General features: G+C 34.3%; 2 protein-coding genes across 4 annotated transcripts; one reads left to right on the plus strand and one right to left on the minus strand.

The window, feature by feature from the left end:
• Positions 1–3,274: 3,274 nt before the first annotated feature.
• On the plus strand, positions 3,275–4,990 carry LOC118036697 (mitochondrial uncoupling protein 5). Its single transcript, XM_035042488.2, has one exon. The coding sequence runs from the start codon at positions 3,797–3,799 to the stop codon at positions 4,760–4,762; it is 966 nt and encodes a 321-aa protein (XP_034898379.1). The 5' UTR covers positions 3,275–3,796; the 3' UTR covers positions 4,763–4,990.
• Positions 4,991–7,377: 2,387 nt separating this feature from the next.
• LOC118036698 (rho GTPase-activating protein REN1) lies at positions 7,378–20,250 on the minus strand. 3 transcript variants are annotated; one of them, XM_035042490.2, is made up of 23 exons: positions 19,909–20,250; positions 19,734–19,814; positions 19,510–19,546; positions 19,081–19,157; positions 18,858–18,928; positions 18,668–18,746; positions 17,964–18,108; positions 17,717–17,836; positions 14,289–14,366; positions 13,917–13,972; positions 13,745–13,814; positions 12,830–12,914; positions 12,324–12,567; positions 11,545–11,748; positions 10,894–11,226; positions 10,638–10,687; positions 10,457–10,517; positions 10,280–10,363; positions 9,563–9,676; positions 9,316–9,485; positions 9,000–9,063; positions 8,355–8,462; positions 7,378–8,129 (listed from the first exon to the last, which is right to left on the minus strand). In XM_035042490.2, exons 1-23 carry the CDS (start codon positions 19,939–19,941, stop codon positions 7,758–7,760), a joined length of 2,736 nt encoding a protein of 911 aa, XP_034898381.1. In that variant the 5' UTR covers positions 19,942–20,250; the 3' UTR covers positions 7,378–7,757. The 3 variants fall into 3 exon arrangements, with proteins under 3 accessions (XP_034898381.1, XP_034898380.1, XP_073265606.1); XM_035042489.2 differs by having other exon boundaries at positions 10,894–11,232; positions 19,909–20,249; XM_073409505.1 differs by lacking the exons at positions 19,734–19,814; positions 19,909–20,250 and having other exon boundaries at positions 10,894–11,232; positions 18,862–18,928; positions 19,510–19,725.
• Positions 20,251–21,349: the final 1,099 nt, after the last annotated feature.

Below are 21,349 nucleotides of genomic sequence, written 5' to 3' on the forward strand. Positions count from 1 at the left end.
AATGTTTTATTGATAGAGAAAATTGATGAATTTGGATTTTTGGTGATTATGTTATGGTTAAGATTTCATCTAATAAACTTCTATCAAAATTATGTACCTTGATTAGCTTGTGATATTGATAAATTAGACTTAGATTTTGTTGTTTGATAGAATATCTCATAGTATGTGAATACTATGTTCTTATGGTGGTATTATTGTCAATATCGATAATGTATCACTTATAATAAAGGAAGTATCAAGTTCCTAACTGTTACATTAGATATGTCTCTTACCAAGCTATCTTGATTGGCAATGTCATCGAAATTACTTGAAGGATGCAAACCAGGGTGCGTCTAACTTGTTATGTCGGTGTACCCATCTCTAATGAAGGTAGTGTGAATTTAATGTTTGGGTTATCCATCGATATTTGATTGTGAATTCTAGAGTTGTACTTGGATAATAACCTAAACGAGAAAACTCATATAATATAGAGCTCACTAGGGTGCCAGGTTATACTCAAATGACCATATAAGCATTACAAGTTGCATGTTCCTCTATTTTAGGTGATAATGTAATGAACCTAACATTGACACCATAAATTGTAGATATGAAAGCTTGATTGGATATGGCATCTACTTCATATGGTTGTGGAGAATCCAAACCAAGTGATGATAAAATGATCATTATATTGATAAAGTTGGGTATAACATCTACATAGTTTGGCAAGCTTTCATATCCAACTGAGCTTCCTCATCTTCCTCAACCAAGCTTTCTCATATTGTTAAAAACTCATTACTTCCTCCATTATAAGTGATATTATTGTTGGTATTGACAATAATATCACCATAAAAGCATAGTATTCTCATACTACGAGATATTTTATCAAATAACACAAACCAGAGCCTAATTTATCAATATTGCAAATTAATCAAGGTACAAATTCTCAACAAAAGCTTATTCAACGAAACCCTAACAATAACATAAACAGTAAAAACCCATATTTATCAATTTTCTTCATAAATAACGAGATTATCAACTCAATTAATATATTTCATAACTAATTAACATAATTTATACATAATTCAATAAAATATGTAAATTAACCTAAAAACCTTAATAATAACATAATCGATAACAACCTAAATTCCTCAATTTTCTTCATAAATAACACAATTATAAACTCAAACTAATGTCTTTTATAGGTAATTAATATAATTTAAACCTAATTTAATAAAATCCTAAATTAATCTAAAAAACCCCTAACCTTAACTAAATCAATCAAAATAAAAAATTTTCAAAAATACTATAAAATCAATACAAGAGCATTGTGTAATAAACCTTAAATTGTTGATAGCGAGTGGTTGTGGTGGCAACCAAAAATCCATGAGAACACGCAGTGCAAGGAAAGAGAAAATATCATGAGTTGGTGGAGAGAAAGAGAGATAAGGGAGGGGGGAGAGGGGGAGGGGGGGGTCAAGGGGGTGGAAATGGTGTTTTATGGTTGGAATACAGAGGGATTGGTGGGGCTGCAATAGTGGTAGAGGGAGAGGAGGACAAACAAAAAATAAGGGATGAGTTTTAATTTGTTTGAAGTCACATGAGACTTATAAATTGTAGATAATGCAAGTGACTTGTAAAAATGTGTTATTTTCCTAAATATTTCATAGACTGTGTTATTTATTTTATTTTTTTCATTATGCTAAATTTTTTTATAAAAGAAACTCCAAAAATAATCATAGTCTAAAATTTATGACACTGATAATAAAGAGTTTCTTTTCTAATCTATAATAATGGAGAAAAATTTTCTCAAACTAGCACAACTAAATTTTTTTTCCCAAACTATAATAACATATTCACCCACGCAGGTGATGCATGTGCGACATGCCATTATTTTTTCTCATTATGCTAATTTTTTAGAAAAAAAAATCCAAAAATAACCATAGCCTAAAATTTAGGACGCTAACAACAAAGAGTTTATTTTCTAATATATCACAATGGAGGGTAAAGGTTTCTCAAACTAGCACAACTATAAAAAAAGTTCCCAAACTAATATAACATACTCACCCACGCAGGTCATACTTGTGCGACCCGCCATTATCTTTTTTTTTTGGCATGTGTAATAGACTTGCTTGAAACATTTGTTTTATTTGGTACACATGTTTCACACACTAGAAACAAAAAAACAAAATTTACATGTTGGCGCGTGTATTACACAGGCTAATAGGTGAACATTTTGTCACTTTTAGGTGACACGTGTAACTCTAAAGCTCCATAAATAGCATTCCTTAATGTCTATAGAATCGTCTCGTCAAGATTTTTGTAATGATATTAGGTTGTCGTAATCAGAGTTATGATGTATTCCTGATGTCTCACATTTTTTCTTCTATCCTTTTCTTTTATGTTTTCTCTCTCCCGCTTTAATTATTGTGCCAACCTATATTTTTTCTTCTTCTCTTATTTAGTCCCTCAAGTCTTATATTTAGTTAATTTTAGTTATGTTATTATGATTATTTTATCAATTAAACTTATTTTTATTTAAGTTAGGGAAAAATAACTATTTTTTAGCATTTTTATTCAAAAATAAATATTAACTTTATTATTATTTTTTTGCTAAAAGAAATATATGAAAAGATTATAATAATAAAACAAAAATTAATTGAATAACAAAAATTGAGGGATTAAATAAAGAAATGAGCTAGAAAACAGAAAGAAACTTTTTTTTTGGCATGTGAGTTGCGCAATTAATTAAATTGTGTTAAAAATTATTTCTTACCATATTAATTTGAAAACTATTTTTATTCACTTTGATAGTTTGGAAAAAGTCTCGATAACAAACATATTGATGGCTGCGAAGTGCCATTCATGCAAAATGAACTTAGCAAGTGGTAAGGGGTTGGCTAGGCACAATCATGCAGCCCTCTATAGGATTTTGATATAAAGGGAAACTATGAACCCTCCTGATGGCTAGGTGTTTGTAGACCGTATTTATGAAATTTAAATTTTTTATATTTTTAGATTGTTTTAATGAATTAATATCAAAATAATTTTTTAAAAATAAAAATATTATTTTAATATATTTATAAATAAAAAAAATATTAAAAAGAAAAAAGAAAATACTACCGCTACCATACTCTATGTTAACCTCTAAATACATGAAATAAAGAAGAGGAAATGAAAAAATAAAGAAGGAAGACAGTAAAGGTTGTTCTGGCTGGCTAGGTAGCTAGCTCCTGGAAGATAGGAAAAAAAAGGTGCTGGCTGGCTGGCTAGCGAGCTCGTAGAAGATAGGAAAATAAAGAAGAAGAAGAAGAAGAAGAAATAAAGAAAAACAAGGCTTGCTGTTAATCATAAAAATCAAACCTAGAGTCAGGTCATTGCAGGAAAGGGCAGTTGAGGCTTGACCCCCCTCCCCCTCATAAACCTAGAAGAGATGGATCCCATCAACCCGCGTATTTTATTCTTACAGGACACCTTCCACACGCCCCGTTCCAAGCATCGAAGACAACTGTACTATTCTATTTTCTCCTATTTCCTATTCCCTATTCCCTCCTCCTCCTCCTCCTCCACCACCCTCTAAAGCCTCCTTCCCTCTCCGCTCCCTAAACCATAAAAATATATATATATATCTTCTTGTTTGCCCTATTTCTACTAGCATGTCTCGAAGACCTAGCGTCCCTCATTCTTCTAGCCCGCGTCTCCAGTGACTTGAAACCCAACTGGTAACATAAAAGAACAACAAAAACCCAATCTTGCGTACACGAAAATATTCTTTTATTCTTTTTAACCCAACCAAACGATACTTAGTTTGCTGATAATCATGGGTGTCAAGGGTTTTGTTGAAGGAGGTATCGCTTCAATTGTTGCTGGGTGCTCCACTCACCCTTTGGATCTCATCAAGGTCCGTATGCAACTCCAAGGCGAAAGTTTACCCAACCCACAACAAGTTCACAGTCTCCGCCCTGCTTATGCCTTCAACTCCGCCGCAATCCCTCATAATTCCGTCCACATCCCTCCACCACCACTACCGCGTGTGGGGCCAATTTCTGCCGGCGTCCGCATCTTCCAGTCCGAAGGTGTCGCCGCTCTCTTCTCCGGCGTCTCCGCCACGGTCCTCCGCCAGACTCTCTACTCCACCACGCGCATGGGACTCTATGATATTCTGAAGCAAAAATGGACCAATCCGGACTCAGGAAACATGCCGCTGTTGAGCAAAATAACAGCCGGTTTAATCGCCGGAGGGATCGGAGCTGCTGTTGGTAATCCAGCTGATGTGGCAATGGTTAGAATGCAAGCAGACGGGCGTTTACCTTCGTCCCAACGGCGGAACTATAACAGTGTGATTGACGCCATTACGAGAATGTCGAAGCAGGAAGGTGTTGCTAGCCTGTGGCGAGGGTCATCTCTTACGGTGAACCGCGCGATGATCGTGACAGCATCGCAATTGGCATCGTATGATCAGATTAAAGAAATGATTTTGGAGAATGGAACGATGAAGGATGGGTTGGGGACTCATGTGACGGCGAGTTTTGCAGCGGGTTTTGTGGCGGCGGCGGCGTCGAACCCGGTAGATGTGATTAAAACCAGGGTCATGAATATGAAAGTGGAGCCAGGGAAAGTTGCGCCTTACAGTGGAGCAATTGATTGTGCAATGAAGACAGTGAAAGCTGAAGGTATCATGGCCCTTTACAAGGGCTTTATACCTACAATTTCAAGACAGGGTCCTTTTACTGTGGTTTTGTTTGTGACTCTTGAGCAGGTTAGGGAGTTGCTCAAAGATTTCTAATTGACGACGAGGACGAGGACGAGGACGACGACGACGACGACGAAAAGCATAGTATAATTGGGTTGATGGTATAATCATAGGAACAAATTTTATCTGATGTGCTATTTGTTGTTGTTATTATTATTATTATCAACGAGATATGTTTTTCTTAATCTTTCATTTCACATTATGATGAATCGGGTAATAATTTTATTCTTGAAAAATTTTAATCTTAGATTTTTTTTTCTATTATTCTTGTTGATGAGAAGAATCATTCAAAATGGTGAGTAAAATATTTTTTTATTTTTTAAAATTTAATTTTAACATTATATATTAAAACGATTTAAAAAAAAATAAAGCTAATATAAATTTAATTATTTTTTTTAAATGTGATTAAACAGTAATATCAAACATCACTTTAAATTGGTAGTTAGGTAAGAAAAAGATTAAGAAGCCGTTGGAAGTGAGTTTGTGTTTTTTTTTTTTTTTTCATAAAAAATATAGTGTTTGATTAATTATAAGAGGTTTGACCTCAGTTATTGTAAAGGAACTTTAACTTGTTTTTTTTCTTGAGGTGTGATTTCAGTTATTAATTTATTTGTGCAAGCTTATTTTTTCAAAACAGAAAGAACCATTGAAAATACAGTGAGACCATTATGAACTTTATTATTTTCACAAATATTTTTTATTGTTAAAGTAAAAGAAAAAACTCCTAAAGATGGTTCCCTCCGTCCATTTGAATGCTAGCGTCAAAAAAAGGCACACCTCCACTGTTATTTCTAAGATGCGGTGCTTCAATTCCCTATTTTAATTTACGGAGCATTTGAAAAAGAACGATTCCAATTATTCTTTATGTTACCACTTGGAAAGAATTTTCAATTACCAAGAATTCAAGGGCATGCATGAAATCCTTCCCTCCTACACTGGTTTAATTTGTAAACAAAGGGTTGGAGTATTCAAATTGTCTCCCCTCGTTAGTTTCTTATCAAAATAAGTAATTAAGATGTAAACTAAAACATGTCATTTTTATCATAGCAGATGATAATGTGAACAAGACATAGTTTTAGTTTATAATGGATTACACTGTTTTTAACAATAAAATCTTTAAAAAATGTAATTTGGTTTGTGAAGCCGTCAAAAAATTCAATTTCATTTCTAGATTTTTCAAATTTTACATTTTTCATCTTTGTATTTTGAAATGTTTACATTTTGATTCCAAAACATTATTTTCCTAATCTTTTAGTCCCTAGATATTGAGAAAAGTTTAATTTTATACTTTATATTCTTACAAAAGTTCAATTTGTTCCTTTTTTTTTTATCCATATAGTTTTAGGTGTTCATGTTTTGATCCAAAAACTTCATTTCCAATCTAGTCTTGTAGTTTTCAAAAAAGTTCAATCTAGTCCTTAAATTTTAAAATTTTATGTTTTTTGTCCCTTTAGTTTTATGTGGTTATGTTTTGGTCTAAATCCCAATTTTTCTCATGTTTCAGTCCTTGAATAATGAGAAAAGTTCAATTTAGTCATTGAGTTTTGCAAAAGTTAGAGATGACTAATGTGGAAGCTATTACAACTACATTTAAGAACTAGATAGAGAAGACCAAGCCTAAAGATAAGTTTGTGAAAAAGTCTAGAAGCATCTAATATAGAGCTTGAAATTGTTGTTTTAATTATTTTTCTAGTTAATTTTAGATTTTAGTTATTTGTTTTTAATTAGTCTTTAGGGATTTTAATGCTAGATGAATTCTATTAATTAGATAAGTTTTAATTAGAAATCATTTTTTATAAAGGATTTTAGTTTTAATTAGGAATCATTTTTTCATAAAGTATTTTATCACTAATATAAATAGGGATGTTTAGTTTATTTTGAGAAAAAAAATTATTATTCAAACTTTTAATAAAATACTAGAGTTTTTTTCTAATTTTTCTACAACTTATGTGTATAACTTTATAGCTTGAGAGCCCTAACTTGTATAAATATTATTCGTTGCGTCTAGGGAGTTCAATGAAAATGATTTTGCCTTTTAATCATGTTGGTAAATGTAAATCAGGGTTCAATTTTTTTTTTAATGGGTTTGATTTTTTATTATTTTAGACCGATTATATGTTTTGGAATTGGAAATGAAAATGGGGTTATTAAGGGGTTTTTTTATGAAAAAAAAATAAAAATTTAGGTTTTGAGGTCCAAAAATCATGTTGATGATTAAAAAAAATAAAGACATGTTTCGTCAAAAGAAATAAAAATATATAAATAAAAAAATTATGATTTTGACTAAAGATTTTTTTTCTTTTAATCCTTTCACAACTTTTTTTTATATATATAATTTCAGTTTATTATTCCTTATATTTTCATTTATTAATTAACTAGTTTTATGATAACAAAAAACTTCTACAATACCGGAACTTTCTTTTATATTAAAAATTAATTTTGAATCCTGCCTGACAGGGACGATGATTCTATAACTGGTTATCATCTAGTCATGGTGATTAGCATCAACGTTTTAATATCCTTTCCTATTTTCTACGATCAACCGACCATGCGAAGATTTACAGATGTCAAACCACGATATTACATAGTAAATCAACTTTCAAAAGCGTGAGGTGTATGAAGGAGACTGCTGTAAAATGTTAGGACTCTGTTAAAATAAGTGCAGAACTTGGATGGTGATAGGGCAAAAATCTAGGTTTTTACATGATGAGGTGATAGGGCAAAAATAAAAAAGGGAGGACAGCCCCAGGCCAAGCGACTCTTAACTACATGAAAAATTGCATTTGACAATACAAAGGATTTTATGAATCCTGAATCATCTCTGAACCAGCAAGATTCAGCAACTACATCAAGTCATCTTACATAAAGGAGATTGCTAATGTGTACATCATGGACTTGTGGTGCTGTCAGGAATTTTGGGCATCTCGATCAACCTTGCAGCTCTGCTCTCTACTTACTGATATCTGTCTCAAACAAATTGCTGAGGGCATAAGCTATGTCCCATGGGCACAGAATGATAATCCATATATCATCTTGAATTAATCCTTGGAGGCACTAGAGGTTGGCCTTTGCCTGCATTGTAGGACTTTTCGCTTAGCAAACTTTGCGGAGGAACACCATCCGAATATTGCCCACCATCTCGGTCCTGGAGTGACTGGACATCTGATGTTGTAGATTTTTCGGAATTCTGAAGCGGTTTCCCCTCTTTTCCCAATCCTTTATCTTTTTCTAGGTTTTGAAAAGAAGGTGTTTCTGAACCCTGGCTCTTCTCCAGGTTTTGATCTGAACCCCGGCCCTTGTCCATATTCTGGATTTCATTTGCAATCTGGCTACGGCGTTCCTTCAGAAAGTTGAGTCGGGAAGTCAATCTTGTCAATGCAGAAGTGGTGGAATTCACTCCCTATTGGGGCACACAGTTGTGGCAAGTTGCATGAATACATCTCATATAATATTTACTCTTATGAAATAACATGCTTTGAGCCAGCTTTGTGAAAACAAAGAGCTTTTTATTCCACAAGATTCGAAAGTCCATCCTTCCTAAACATCCTACCCAACCAAAGCAATAATTTGATTTGGCATAGAGTACCCTATTTCCCCAGCACAACTAGAAAGTTCAACAGCCTACCTCACTCCTTGTACTGGACCTCTTGAAATTGGTTGAAGAAACGGGTCTGGAGTTGCCACTATGTGCTGAATCCAGCTGCTGGGTTTCAGTCCCATCCATACACGTATCCTGCCATAAGAAACCTCCCATAGTTGACTTAATCCAAGCAATCAAAGAGGATAAATTGGAAGGGCTGAAGGTCAAGTTGTCGATTAGGCATGGAGAAGCTGCCTTACTATATTTTTTCACAATCTGTTAACACGATCTCAATATATATATATATACATGTAAAAAACCCTCTTTCAGCAGCCTTGACAGCTTAATCAGGATTCTCTAACAGCTGAAGAAATTTGTTATTATAGTTTCAAAAAATTAAGCCAAGAAACACCGAGGAAAACATGAAAAAATAATAATAATAAAAGAGGCATTAATTTAATGGCACATGTCGGTTCCTTAGGGTTTTAAAGGTAAACTCAGTAATTTTATAATCCTGTTTGTCTATTCCTACTTGGAGAGACAAATTGACCTCTACTGTTCATACGTGAGACTGGATTGAAAGAAGTATAAAAGATGTTTGGGCAAGCAAAATTTTACTGGTACGTGAAAGAATTAATAGGCCGCAGTAACATAATAAGATAGATCGAGCCACGTGCTGCAAGTGCATACCTTGCTTGCAGGACGTCTAAATTGAGAAGTACCAGTAGCTTCAGCATCCTTCTGTTCATCATTCCTGCAACAAGACAATATGAACCACAGCACCATGACACACCACATCCATTCAGTTTCTTTTTATCACGTACAAGCATCATTTTCTGATTGTCCAGTCCTCCCCCAAAAAAGAAAGAAAGAAGAGGAAAGGTTTTTCTTTTAAATGAGGGCTTCTCATATACTTCATCTGTTTGAAGCACCAAAGAGGCTTTGTACACAAATGTCTAAACACTACTCAGATATGGGGTATGAAAACAAAAAAAAAACAAATTACCATTTGGCTTCATGTATCAAAGCATTCATGGGCTGATTGATCAAACCATGCATAGAAACAGAGTGTTGCTCATGCTGTTGATTAAGCTGCGCACCTAGATCATTGACCTTCCACTTCAAATTGGCAACATTTGCATCTGCTTGAGTTATTTCCTCAAGATCTGCCTTTATCTGTAGCACAATAACAAAATTAAGAACTCAATGCTACACAAGACCAATTATACAAGTTAATGAAGAGGTGAACTAACATTTTCATCAATTGTAACTGGAACTTGCAAGGGTCCTTTAGAAGTGTTAAGTTCTGCTTCAAGAACTTTTCTCTTATCTCTCTCCTTTTGCAGCTGTTTCTGTAGTCTTGCCACCTGTAAATACAGTGAATGCCCACAGTTCAAAAACGCTAGGAAACAACCAATCAATCTAGTATTTGTAAGAGGGGAAAGGCATAGTCGTAGCATCACAATGTTGTAAGGGAAAAAAATGATAAATAAAAACCATGCAATAGCAATCATTTTATGGCGATCTTGAATTCCCAATGTAAAGGTTTCAGAAAGGGCTTCCCCTTGCACCTCCAAACAAAGAAAACTTCCCGGCACCTTCATGTAAAACTATCCTGAAAAGAACGCAGGTATCTATTCCCCCTCTCCCAGCTATATCCAACCCAACAGGAAGAAATAGAGAGAAATTAAAATTATTGAGAAAAACAATCACCAGCATGCTTCACACACAAGCAAAATATTTAACAGAATCAGTGACACTATTTCAGACATTGAATGTGTTAGTGAAATAAAAGCATATTTTTAATCATTTTTATCAGTGCAAAAGGAATATAACAACCACCGTACTAAACTCTCAAACTCTTAACATGAATCTCTGCTTCCCCAGGTCATGTAAACATCCTTGGAAGAATCATCTGGAAAGGGGAGGAACAGAGGGAAAAGTAACAACAGAAAGGAAATGGAACATACATCTTGCTGGAGAGCTTGACGATGCTCGTGCAAAGCCTTCTTTCGTTTTTCCAACTTGGCTTGCAGAATGGCATTACCTTTGATCTGTGAAGGAAAATACAGCAAATTATTGAAGTGAAAAAAGAACTCATGAAACTCCATGTACTGACATCAAGAGGCGTTATTTTAAGTCCCTACCTCTTCAAAAATTCTATTTTGCAACTCAATTTTACTTGCCTCCAGCTTCTGGATTTCGACACTACACAGTCAAAAAGTCAGATGATCAGCATGGCTAGAGATGATAAAAAAGATGCAAAAAGGCTAAGAGAATGCTTGTGTAAACAGAACCATGATCCATACAGGGGAGATATATACTTACTCATCCTCAATAGGGTAATCAATGGATTCCATGGAAAGGTTCTTCTTGGCCTGAATTCATGCCAAAGGGGATAAAAAAATATAATTAGTGATGCTTATATTGCACAAATATGCCCTCTTTGAGATAAGATAATGATCGACTGTGTGATGTCAGATGCCCTTTGGCAAGCGAAATCATTTAGTCACAAAAACTTTTGGGGGAGCATGACTGAAGGAAATGGCAAGCCAAATCATAGATCTATAAAACATGCACTCACAGAGGTACGTCCCCAAACAGTTGGACGCTTTCCAGGCACAGGTCCATTTGATATAGTTGAAGGTTTTTTAGCATCTGGGGATGCCTTGTGATCAGCAGTCTTATTCTTCAAACTTTTTTCGGTAGAAACATCTACAGACAGGTCATCTGACTTATTTGACTGCATTGCCAAACTGTTGTTACTTTGATCTGGAATATCCGCCCTCTTCTCTACATTATCATGTTGATGCGATGAGGTTTGAACTGGACTTGATGACAGCTTTTGTTCAACTTTCAAATCATTGTCTGCTTCAGGTTCAGGGGACTTGGAACCAGAACTACAATCATTACTGCCCTGCATCTTTAAGGCACACAGAATAAGAATAGTTTTTGCTCTTAAATTTCAATTGAAAGACCAAAAATAAAAAGAAACTAAGTCAATAATGGGGCAGAGGCATAGCAGATGACAACACAAGAAGCATTTCAAATTATAAAGATGCATGAGTGGAGAACGAAATATTAGACTTTGGCCTGTAATTCCATTGAAAAGAAGTCCAGAGTTAAAATTGCAGAATATCTATATCCATAGTTTTGCAGTAAGTTTAATAATTGCTAGGTTTAAACAAGATCATCATTTTGTATAAAAATGCAGGTTAAAGTCCAATGGATGTACCTCATAGTCAGATGGATCATCTTCGCCAGATTCACCACTCTGAGTGCAGGTTCCACTTGATGCATTGTCATGATCTTCATCTGTATATACATCAGATTCTTCCGTTGCATCATCTACATAAGACTCATCATCATCAGTTACCTCCTCATCCTCACTTCCACATTCATCTGAGTCAGAGTACAGTCCTGGGGACATGGAACCTTCCTGCAGAGACAGCAAATTCAAGAAAGCATTAAAATAAAAACTGGTGCCAGAAGAAGTAAACAATATAAAATGGAGAAAGCATGGCCAAGACATTCAGCTTTGAATTTACTATACCATAAAATAATATTTAACAACAGCATCTATGACCTATCATTTTCTGTTCTGTTGTGCTATAAAGTTCCCATATCATTTGAAGCTTTACGCTATTCTTGTACTTCTTATTCCTCAAGTGAAACAGAGTGAAATTCTGGGGTAGTTTCTGGTAAACCTGATGGTAGGGATGATAAGGATACCAAGGCATCCATAACCAGAACTGCAAAGCAGTTAAATGGTCTTTATGGAATATCATTAGTGAATGAAACAATCCTTTAACTTGTGTTGTGCATCAAATAATTGTTGGTCACTTCATACTCGTTTTAGACTCCAGAGTAAACAGAAAGTGTTTTGAACCTAGTTAATATGCAGCTCTAAACCTGATCAGGAAGAAGAGATTCCTAATTTAAACATCCAGTGTCTGTATTACACAAAGCCATACCGTACTCGAGTTAAAACAACAACAGAGACTTGCAGCTTACACTGAATATTTTTTCATACTCTTCCAATAATGTAATAACAATGGCTTGTGCATGATTAGCTGCAGCAGCTGCTTTCAGAAGCTGGATGGAACCATCACCACCCACATTAAAATTGGATTCAATTTCACAGTCACCAGCCAGAAGGGGCCGAAGAAGTAAGGGAGCCATACAAGCAGCCACAGCAGATGTGCTCATTCGGTTTGCAGCTTTGTGAGAAGCCACAGTTTGCATCATTAAAAGAATTCTGAACAAAAAAGGGAAATGAAGCAAAGTGATACAAAACAATGCAAGAAGTGCTGAGCAGATGGGTAACATTTAGTCCTCCGGTCAGAAAGATAATAAGTACAGAAAACACAAACAAGATAGTTTGATGCTCCAAATCAACAAGACTTAAAAAAGTTCAGTCAACAAATCTCATTTATATTCTGTTACATCTTCAAATCCTAATAATCCTTTTTACCGAGTGTCAAATTCCAACATTCAAGTCAGAAGAGAGAATCATCTACCTCTGCAATAAGTGACGATTTGGCTCCGGGAATGTTTCGCATATTGCAGCCCGCATGGCATTTACCCTACTGCCACGATCAGTTCCTAAACATTATTACATCATCAAATAATGGAAAATCAGAAACCTAATGAATTATGGAAATTTTATGGTACAAAAAAAAATGTTGAACATAATTCCACAGGAACGATTACCATTAATTTTTCTAATTTCATCATTTACAGCATATCTACAGATACTTAAAGATGCCATGGAATTGGGAAAAGACTCGATCTTGGACCCAAGTCAGTAACATAGCCATTAATCCACAAAATTGTTTATTAACCTTAAAGCAGACCAGTTTATTAATAACAAACAGTAAATAAAGCTTCTAATGGATTTAAAACTGCATCTACCAGTCACCATCATTACCAATATTTAACATCCAGGCATAAAATTTCTGAAGTAGAACAAGAAACCCATTTGTGAAAAAAGCATAACCAGATTAATGAAGTGGTAAACATAAAGGAAACTAAATAATCAACACTTGCAACGTGCATACCTAGAACATGTACATGCAAAAGATAGTGCTGACAACTAGGAAAGTACATGGTTGGAATGAAATTGGAATATATATGCTCATACTTTACACATGTATACTTGGTTTCCATTTAATTCAACAGACAAGCAACGTCACGGTACCTTTTTAGTTTTCAAAAACTCTGCAAACATGGTAATGGAAAAACAATTTGTGGAGCAAGCTGTGTAATTGGATGTAAAAATTGTGCGTGATGAATTTTATATGAAAGATAATGGTTGGGCATTAACACAATATTTAATGCACTCGTCCAGTTCAGTATAAATTTTGTAACTATAGTGTAAGGCAGCACAGGAATAGATGAATATAATAAAACACACAATCCAGGAACAAACTTACGACATGCTTCTAGCAGTGCATTGCAGCATGATGTGGGGACTGGAGATGATGGCAACTCTCGAAGGAAATACTGTCATATTGCAAGGACATTTAATAAAGAAACATAAAGATTGCTTGTGAAATTTGTTATTCACAGGAATCAAAACTTTATTGCAGCAGGAAAGATAAATACCTTGACACAATCAGCAATGACATGTGCATCCTCCTTCGGAGAGAACTCAGTTTTTCCTAAGGCACACCAAAAACCATTATTTTGAGTAACTCAAAAAATGAAAACATAACTAAGAAACTTCAATGCAACTGGTTTCCTAGTCTATACTGCTTTATTAGTAAAGAGGGTCTCAACTCTTATATTTTCTTGACAATTTGATTTTTCGTGAGCAACTGTTAAAAGTGAAGTCAAAGAAATGGATATCTGAGCTTTAAAACTGTGTTTGCGCTAAAATGTGAAAAATTAGAAAAGACAACCATCCGGACCTGAATTCCACAGTAAATAAAAAGTACAGAGGTTTACTAAGGACATAATATATCTCAATAAACTAACCCTGTTCAAATTCCTTAATTCGATGCTCAACATCATCAACATCTGCAGCTTGCCGCAAGATGCCTTCCACCTTTATTCCTGTTAACCAATTTCAGTCAATCAGATTCAGACAAGTTTGAAAAAACAAAAATATCAGTACATATTTAAACAAAAATTGAATATGTCTTCCAAACTCTAAAACTCATGTAGATCAACAGAAGTTCTATATAGGAGACCATTATTACGGTAAAACAGTTTGAGAAGAAAAGCGAAAATGATGAATGCATCAATCCATGTTAATGGAAGTCTTCCAAACTCTAAAACTCATGTGGATTAACAAAAATATTTCTTTTGTTATTTGTGTGGGAGAGAAAGAGTAGAAGAGATATTACATTTGTCTAAGATAGGGCATTTCAAAGTCATAATAGCCTATAACACTTGAAGAAAGTAATCTTTAGTCGCTCCACAACTAACAAATCATGTGTATGTCTTATGAGACAGTTTAAAAGCAGATAACCCAGGAAAGTACTTACAACTTGCAAAGCAAGCTATTTTTTCCATTTTTGGTCCTGGTTATGGGATATCCAGTGACCTAGAGATCACCACCATTATATATGATGGGAAAATACTATATTCATAAAGGGGCACCGAGAAAACATAAGAGCTGAGATTTGAAAAGGGCACATTTCAACCAGTCAGCCAGAACAGAACTTCCCTCATTCATTACAGTGCTCATAGCTAATTGAAGTTGACGTGGGGAACTTTCTTCATTATTCTTGTCATAATAATGTTTATTGCATTAAACTATTAATGATTAATAGTTAAGGTTTTTAGATTTTGAGGAGTTTAAGAAAATCCAAGACGTAGTTTAGTAATTCAAACATAACTTTTAATCCGACCATATTCTGAAGGCCAAGTTTCACACTAGGTTAAAATTTCATGACGATCAGATATTGAAAAGGTCTTCAAATAAGTAAGTTATTGTGCAGAATTGTCTTTATTTATTTTGTTGTATTTTTTTTTTTTTCCCTATTTAAATTAGAACTTTTAATTTAATTAGTATTTTACTAGTTAGTACACCTAATGCTAGATGGATTTTATTAATTAGGTAAATTTTAATTAGGAATCCTTTCCTATAAAGGATTTTAGGTCTAGAACTTCTATAAATAAGGATGTTTTATCATAAGAAGATTTAGACTATTATTCAGATTTTATAAAATATTTGAGATTATTTTCTAAATTTCTCTACAGCTTAGTTTTGTAATCTTAGGGTTTAAGAACCCTAGCTTTTATCAATGTTATAGCCATGTCAATCGATATCAGAGCAAGTTAACCTCTTTGATGAATGGAAACGGTAGCAACTCATTCCGCGATACAGGAATGGAGGGCCTTTGGGACACGATGCAGGCTCAAAAGTAGAAACTAGATCTTTGGGAACAAAGGTTTGATCGATTGGAGCAAAACATAGCAGGTCTAGCTTGACTAATGAAAGATGCAAATAGGGATCATGAAGAGAAAAGGAACTTGCATAGAGACTTACCTCAGGGCAAACCTAACTCAGACCTATTCCTGAATTCGATGAAAATCCTTCCTATGATGAAAGATTTTCTAAAAAAAGATTTATTAACTGGTTGACAAAGTTGGAAGCTTACTATTATTTCAACAAGATTCCTTGTTATAAAAAACTATGGTTTGTCGTATAAAAACTTTTGTGTGGTGTCAGAGAATGGTGGTTTGGAGTTCTAGAATATAGAACATGTATAGGTAAGCCTTCAACTCTATAATAGAAAGATTTGAGACAATCATTAATTTTGAAATTTATACAAAATAATTATGAAGATGTTTTACATTAGGTAGATAAGTGAATAGATTGTTATTATTTGCCTTTTTTTAACCTTCTCGAATAGCAAGGAAGAAAAATATGGAGAAGGTGTTATCTCCTCAAAGTAGACAGTCTCAACATCACAATAGTGACAACAACAACAATATTGCTGCAAATACTGCTCTACTTGTTGACGTTTCATATACTAATAGTGAAGAAGAAATCAAAGATCCTAAATTAGTATTATGTAGCGAATCTCAAGGTCTTGAAGACCTAAAAGAAAAGTCGGAAGTTGTTCGAATTGTTGATGAGGCTAAAGTTAACATCAAAAAGGACTTGCATGTGGATGTGTTGTCCAAACCAAACATATCTATGTTGGATCAATCTTCTAAAATTACTCATTCAACTGGGGTCAAGACATTGTTGTTAGGAATGACCAAACTCGTCAAATAAAGTTGTCATCATCACAAAAGATGGTTTTATGCGAGGTTGATTTTTTGGGTCTTGAGAAGTTGTCTAGATTAAAAAATTCTACATGAATATATCTTTGTTGAAATTAGATTTATGATATTTAAAACAAGTTATCTCATAATTTCTCTTTTTAATTTTTTTTCTCTCTGCATGTTATTCATTCTCTCTCTTCTATTATGCTGCTGAATTTCTTCTAAGTTATATCATTTATAATATTGTACATGTAAATTTTTTTTATCATACAGGTTGAGTGTCTTGGTTCATTCGGGCAAGCACCTAGACGTGCACCTAGCGCCTCGAGTATTTTCCATGCTTGGTGTTTTTTATCATCTTTCTCCTTTGACAACACTACCGTTAAAATTTTATAGTGATAAGATATCAGAAAGGTCTTCAAATAAGAGACAGAAGTTACTATGCGGGATTGTCTTTATTTATTACGAAATTGTCTTTATTTAACTTGTTGTATTTGGGTTCTTTTTTCTATTTAGATTATGACTTCTAATTATAAGCATTTTACTAGTTAGAAATCCTAACCCTAGTTAGAAATTCTATTAGTGATAAGTTTTAATTAGAAATTATTTACTAAAGAATTTTAGAACTAATATAAATAGAGATATCTAGTTTATTTTGCGAAGAATCAGATTATCATTTAGATTTTATTAAATACTAGAGATTATTCTCTAAATTTCTCTAAGTTTAAGTATGTAACCGCTTGAGAGCCATTTATCCACCTTATACTCCGCATCAGAAATCCCTATTACAACACTCCAAATGCACCGTGTGAAGTATAGATGGTAGTCAGACCCTTTCTTTATAGTTGCACCAGAAAATGGGCAGACTATGAACTGTGGTATAGTACCATATCCATATTCGTATGCACATGTAAATTAGTTCACTATAAATAAAACAAACATCTTTAAATCACATCCATAAGCATATGCAAATTAATTCACTATTGGTAAGGTAAACAATCATATCCTCGTGTACTAGAGAAAAAAAATCAGGAACTATGCTGTCCTAGGTATTGCCACTATTCTCTCTCAACTCTCAACTCTCAACCTCAAGATAAGGGAATTCATTGATGAAATAGGAAAAGTACTTCAGAGATGTGGACAACGAAAAGGAAATAATGACAGTAATGGAAAAGGAAACCCACCATGGTCTTCTATAAACCTTAAAGCCTTCTCCAGAAAAGATGGAGATCCATCAACATCTTCTAAAGCAAGTAAAATTGGTCTGCCAATGGCCAGGGATTTTACTGGCTGCTTATCCTTCACTGCAGGGAAAACAGTCAAACGTCAAAAGGAACTGAAAAATGAAAACAAAGTTTCTGACACTGTTCTAAAGAACTACACCGAATAAACACAAAATACTGATGTCAACCAAAAAGGACGTATACTAACACTGTTCCAAGGAACCATCAGCTCCATCAGCCTGGTCATTCTGGAAGAAACCATTTTGCCCCATCACAAGAGAAGCACTTGGTGCCTGTGCCAGGGCATTCTCAAGAGCAGTCTTCCATTCATATAAATCTTCAGAAGATTCAGCCTGTGGCATCAATTCAAAGAAACCACAAATATGCTATCAAGATTGCAAAAGGAGACCAAAACAGAACACAGAAAAGAGCACCCACTTCTCACTGAAGCCATAGGATTTTCAAGTTGAGAAAAGATATAGGTTACAGCCACTGTGGAAAAATAAGGATGCTTAGGATGAGGTAGTAGAGGGATGGATAGAGCTTACAAAAGGCATTGGAATTGTGACCTTGTCACCTAGGGACATCTGATAAAATTACAATTGTGACCTACAGAAATGACCGATCAAACCTGCTTGTGTTTTGAGATCATGCGTGGTGAAATAGCTTGATGCATTCTCAAATTAATAGTGAAAAAAGAATGAATAATTAAATGAAAAATAAGCTAGACACTAAGCTGCAGAGCTTGAACTTCTTTTCCAAGTCACAGCCTAGGTCAAGCTCCGACCAAGCTAATACCCTTAAGCTTAACTCTTTTGCAGCCTGGAGAAATTATACGTGAAAAATATGCAAAAATGCAAGCAAAAGAAATGTCAAAGGGACCGCAACAAAGCAAGAAAAATGAAAAATCACCTTGAGAGTGAATGCCCGTCCATCACGGCCATCAGGAAAGAGAACAGTCAAGAGCTTTTTCTCTGCTTTGACAACCACACTATAAAATTCCAAAAGAAGTACTACAAAGTTAGTAAATTACTTCCGGTTTTGAACAACAATGAGAAGACAGCCAGATTAACAAATGTCTAATTCGAAAAAGCAAGCCAACCTGCCTGAATTGTTGAGGTCAATACCACCAAGGGTCAGGTTCACTTCACTCCCTTTTTGAGGAATAGCACTCTGATAAAGTAAAAAATACAGAGTGTGAAGTTTACATGGTAAACAAAGGCGCAACTATGCTGGGAGGGTGGGGGCTAAAGTTCCTTAATTGTGGTATTTACCACCAACACAAATTACAAGAAACAACATCTATCATAAGCAAAACTACCAACCGGATCGCTTCTGAAGAAAACCAGCGATGTCCGTGTCAGAATAAACCACCTTTTCTTCCAGGATGTCCATCCAATTCCTAACAATATCAGAGAGAAACGCGTATTTAAATGCTCACGAAACAGATACTTCGTTTTCTTGACTGGATCATCAAAAAAAGTGGCAATTTTATTATCTGCAGTGATTAGCCTAATCAAGTATGTTAAGAAATGCCTCTTAGATAAAAACAACTCCAACCCAACCTTCTCTCTCTGTGTGCATTATTATTTCTTTCTAGCGTAGACCAAAAACAAACCAACTCCTACTGGGATAATACTAGAATCAGAAAAGGACGATCACCTTAAACACATGGCCATTACAAGTCAACAATATTTTATTATATCTCGCTAATTTTTCATTAAGCATAAGAAAAACCGTAAAGACAGGCATACCTTTGGATGAAATAAAAAGCGGCCCGCTCTTGAAAATCTGCAACACAGATTGTTACAACAAAAGAAGCAACAGGGTCTGATCCATGAAATCAAACTACAAACTGATATGGTCTGAATAACAGACCTGATCAGTAATGGTGACGATGATCTAGTAATTGATCATCATCATTATAATCTTAATCATGTGAAAAATAAAAGCGTGAAAAAAAGGAAAGAAAAATCACCGCATTGCCACCGTGAAAACGCAAATTTTCAAGCTGTCCTGGTGCTGGAGGTGGAGGCGGAGGCGGAGGACCGCCATCTCCCTTCATAGCATCATACAAATAAGTACGTTATTTTAAATCACATTGTGAACCAGAAAATGAAAGAACGCAAAAATAATTTTGTAAATATACATACCTTAGAAGACTCTGTGTGTTTGTTGGTAGTCATCACTTAATCATCCAAGAATCACGAAATCACATAATGTACCTTGTTATCAATTAAATGAAAAAGGAAAGGGAAAGGATACAAGATGTGGAGCGAGCGAGCGAGAGAGAGAAGGAGAAGGGAGCAGGGATCTTTCGTCGCCCACGGTGCTGTGATGGTGGTGAAGCTGATTTCTTTTTCTTTCTTTTTTTTCTCTCGCAATTTTTTTTGGGAAGAGATGAAAAAATTCCAACGGAAACCCGGTGGTCAAGCATAAAGGGAGGAGGTCCGCTTGTCCAAGAGAAAGAAAGCGAGTGGAGCCTCTTAATATGCTCCGCTTGTACACGTCACCCCTCTTCTTCTCACCCTCTCTTTCATCGAAACGTGTTGGAGGGAAATTATGGAAAATCAGAAAGGACATGATCACCCTCTTTGATCTTTTATTATTATACTTTGGATTTTTTTTAATGTGACTGTCTAGTTTCTTACAAGGAAATTCATCCTTTCTTATAATTCAAAAGATATTTTTAAATTTTATTTTTGATATTAATATATTAAAATAATTTTAAAATATATAAAAAATAATTTTAAAAAAACAATCTTTTTTAAAATTAACATTTTCAACCCAATAACAAACGCATGCTGAAAAAGGAGGAGAGCGGTCGCCCCTCCTGTAATTATTTTTTTCCCTAAGATATAGGTGCTAGTATATAGTACTGACAGCCCCGTTTGAAAAGAAAATCTTAATTATCTAATATTTGTTTACGAGTGCCTGTTAAAAAGAATATTGATAATATTTGCAATCTTACAATTAAATTTACCCGCATATTTTATAAAATAATAAAGAATGCATTTGAGATGTCAACGAAAGTATTTTGAATACTATGACTTTATGATTTGCAAAACTTCTAAATTTCTGACTTATGCCAGTGATTTGCATATACAATCAATAAATTATTTCAAATATTTTTAGTATATATCGTAATTATATTATTTTTTAAAATATTTTTTATTTATAAATATATTAAAATAATATTATTTTTATTTTTTTAAATTTATTTTTGATATTAATACATCAAAATATCTTAAAATACTAAAAAAATTAATTTAAAAAAATTAAAATATTTTTAAAACAAACAAAAATTTTATATAATTATCTGAAGAAAAAAAAAAAAAAAAACCCTCCACGATGGACATGGGAGAATGAAGTGTAATAATTGGTGGCGTTGATATTTGCTGGAATCAGTAGCCTCCCAATTGAAGAGCAGCAACAGTCACGCCACATGTGTAGCATGTCCCTGTTCCCCCCAGCTAAAAGCCTGAACCGTCCATCATAGATGGCCCATTGACTAGCGAGCACCTAAAGCCTGAATAACATCATTTTCATGTCACCCTTTGATTAAGGAATTTTGTCACCTTCCTCCCCTTGAAA

The sequence above is a fragment of the Populus alba genome, chromosome 5, assembly GCF_005239225.2.
Source record: "Populus alba chromosome 5, ASM523922v2, whole genome shotgun sequence".
NCBI classification, from domain to species: domain Eukaryota; kingdom Viridiplantae; phylum Streptophyta; class Magnoliopsida; order Malpighiales; family Salicaceae; genus Populus; species Populus alba.